The 3,364-nt window shown below is 34.5% G+C and overlaps 1 protein-coding gene across 1 annotated transcript in view; it reads left to right on the forward strand.

Moving 5' to 3' along the window:
• PTGES3 (prostaglandin E synthase 3) overlaps window positions 1-3,150 on the forward strand; it is a 24,983-nt gene extending 21,833 nt beyond the window's left edge. Inside the window, exons 6-8 of the mRNA XM_004700542.3 lie at window positions 1,034-1,096; window positions 1,907-1,931; window positions 2,022-3,150. Of these exons, the coding sequence (XP_004700599.1) occupies window positions 1,034-1,096; window positions 1,907-1,931; window positions 2,022-2,041 (108 nt within the window). The 3' untranslated portion in view covers window positions 2,042-3,150. The remainder of the gene's footprint in view (window positions 1-1,033; window positions 1,097-1,906; window positions 1,932-2,021) is intronic.
• Window positions 3,151-3,364: the final 214 nt, after the last annotated feature.

Below are 3,364 nucleotides of genomic sequence, written 5' to 3' on the forward strand. Positions count from 1 at the left end.
ATATGTCCCTCTCCTGGCACTGCAGTTTCAATGCCGTCCTTTGAAATAAATAATTCTTGTGGGTGGGGGGGGCAGGTGTCCACTTAATAGTTGGAATTGGGCCCGGCCCCTCATGATTTTTATTTTTTAATTTCAATTTTCCATGAACCTTGTGGAGGCCCCTCCATGTTAGATAATCCATTCACAAACATGGCATTATTTTGTGTATATTTATCTATTTTGAGTTTCTCTTTTGTATGATGTGAGGGGTAAGTTGTTATGTCAGGACCAGGTTGTTTAGATTATTGTAGCTGTTTGCGTTCATTCCTCCCTTACTGACATAAGTTAGGTTCTGAAGACCAGATTGTTGTGCAAAAATTATAAGAGAATGGAGGATGACTGCCAAATTGCATTGTATCACCAAAAGTTATGGCCCAGCCAAGGTGACAGTGACACCTAACTTTAACTGTCACAAGCCAATGTTAACTCTTGAACCTTGGAGTTTGGTACTGTAGTTACATGGTTAATGCACAAAGTAGATAGATTTCGTGCTATTTAAGTGCTAAATGTTACTCGTCAGGCCTTTCACCCTCCCATTTATTGATGTTTTTGTTTTGTCTTTGATTCCATTTAGACCCTTTTAAAAAAATGAATCATTCTAATGTCTTTAATTTTAATCATGTATAGTCGGTATATTTAAAACCATAAAACATTCCATCTGGCTTGAGATCTTCACTTAAAAATTAATCCTCCTCTTTCCCATAGTGGTTAGAGATAACCACTATTCTGAATTCAATATTTTAACGTCTGCATCGTGATGAATGGGTTTTTGTAGGTCCTAACTTTATTAAAGAATAACAGTGTTAATAAGTTTTAGGATTTTATGTAATTATATATAATCGACCTTTATCCTAAATGGAAGATGATTACATTTATTTTGAATTTTTCATTGGTGAAAATCTTTGCTAAACTTAAGATGTATTCTCAACATGCAACCTAATAACTAGGGCTTAATTTGACATTATTTTCAAACTAATTTTTACACTTTAAATAGATGATGAACAACATGGGTGGTGATGAGGATGTAGATTTACCAGAAGTAGATGGAGCAGATGATGTAAGTCTATTAATTCTTTTCTGTTTACTTTAATAGTAAGAAACAATGTATTTACAGGTTGTTTTACATATTCAAGATTAATTTCTCTGCCCCCCATATTAATGTTTTTCCTTAAAAGAAAAGGTGGAGTTTAAAATTCGCCTTTTCTGAGGTATGAGTGTACCTACTTTCAGAGGACTAGATTTCCAAAGATTCATTGCATAAAAATGACATATACCCAATCAACTGAGAGCTAGTTTAGCAATTATTTTGATTTTGTCATATTAGATTAGAAAATTATATTCATTTTATAGGAAGATTAAACAGAGACTATAATATGTAAAACAGATATGAGAAAGAATATAGTAGATCCCTTTCATGACATTTTCCCCTCTAAATTCTGTGTTACCAACGACCAGAAGGTTGTTCAGTATGCTTTGGGAAGTGCTTACTTGGACTAATTTAACAGTGAATGTTCATGCCAGTGATTGTCAAACTGAGCCATTTTTTAATTCCCCTCCCACTGAAGGTAGACTTGAGGGACAGTTACTATCAGAATTGTCCGGTTGATAGGTAGGGATTCAAGGGATGGGCTAAATTTTCACAAAGACATGTACCAGCTTGTACTGGAAGATAAATCCCCAGCTCAACATCTTTTCACCCTAAGTAAACCATGCATTTAAATCCAGTGAATAAATTCCTTCACTTGGTTTAACCATGTGCCTTTGCTATGGTCATCAAAAGTACAGTGTTTCAACTTTAAAGTAAACTTTTCAATTGACAGGAGTGTTCAGTCACCTTGGTAACCTTTTTTTATCCCCTCTTTTGCAGGACTCACAAGACAGTGATGACGAAAGTAAGTGCATTTGTTAAAAAATGTGTTTATGCAGTAGTGGTTCACATCAAAGAATAAAGTTGTTAATACTAACTTTTTTCATTCTTTCAGAAATGCCAGATCTGGAGTAAGACATGTCACCGAGATTTTGAGAAAGAAAAATAACTTCTACAAGATTTCATAATCGAAAGAATTCCTGATTGATAGCTCTAAAGGCAGATTCTGTATTTGCCTTCTTTAACCCATTTTCCAAACTGTTTGTTTTTTAAAAGGCTTCACTAAGGGTTGATAAGTACCATTGTATGGGGACAGTTTTAAGTCAGCTAAGGCAATAACCTTATGCATGAACATTTCCCAGACTTCCGTGACGCTGTTGAGGTCTTAGGCAAATGATTCAGCAGTTGTAATAAATAAAACATTTCACCTGAGTCTCCTTTACTTCATAACATAGATACTGACATATGAGAGGAAGCTCTCAGCTTAGGGAAAGATAACTAAAATTTAGATTTTAGTTCCTGAGTCAAAATGACTGAAATAAATTGGCTGGCATAGTAAACTGGTAACCTGCTGTTCCTCTGTTGTACTTTCAGGATTATTCCACTAAAGCTTTGTTTTTCAAGAGATTTACTTCACATTGTATGTAAGTGATCACTTGTCAGTGTTCCAAATGTATCTTAGCTAAACCTAGTGAACGACATAATTTAGATGGTTTTTGAAGCCTGTACATTTGGTATTATTTGACCCTTAAGCTTTTACATCTCTTAGCATGGAGGACAAAGGAAAGCTGTACATTGTTGCTTGAGAGCCTGTACATTTAGACCAAATTTGTATTTTCACTGTCAAGTATGGGAAATAAGTGAAAAAATGTTAATACACTATTGGATTTTTTATTTTGTTTTTAATTCAGCTTGTACCATGGCTGAAAACCTCAATTTGTGTTCATGACAGTGGGGATTTTTTTTTTTAATATCTACATTCTTTCTAATAAACTGTTGGAAGACTTCTTGGCTGTCCTTTAAAAGGTGTCTGGTTTACTGTAATTTCGTGTATTGCCATGTACTGGCATGGAGTTATATTTTTGAGGAAGAATTTGGGAGTATTCCTGTTTGAGAAGAGGCTTGTAATGTTCACAGGAAACCTTTTTCAAGTGGATCTGTAATGGGAAATTGTAGATGCACTTTGCAGCAGTTGGAAAAGAAAGTTTGTGATTTGATTGAAATAAAACTGTTGTCCTCCTAAATCTTTGAGCCTTGTACATCTTAGCACTTGTATTCCCTCCAGTTTTTGTATTTGTTAAAGTATAGAAAAATGACTTGCATTTTAGCATATCTTTACGTCAGATAGCTACCCCTATCCCTGAAAATAAGACAGTGTCTTATATTAATTTTTGCTCCCAAAGATGCACTAGGCCTTATTTTCTGGAGATGTCTTATTTTTCCATGAAGAAAAATACA

The sequence above is a fragment of the Echinops telfairi genome, unplaced genomic scaffold (genome assembly GCF_000313985.2).
Source record: "Echinops telfairi isolate 266 unplaced genomic scaffold, ASM31398v2 ScPeMD7_2;HRSCAF=8, whole genome shotgun sequence".
In the NCBI taxonomy this organism is placed as follows: domain Eukaryota; kingdom Metazoa; phylum Chordata; class Mammalia; order Afrosoricida; family Tenrecidae; genus Echinops; species Echinops telfairi.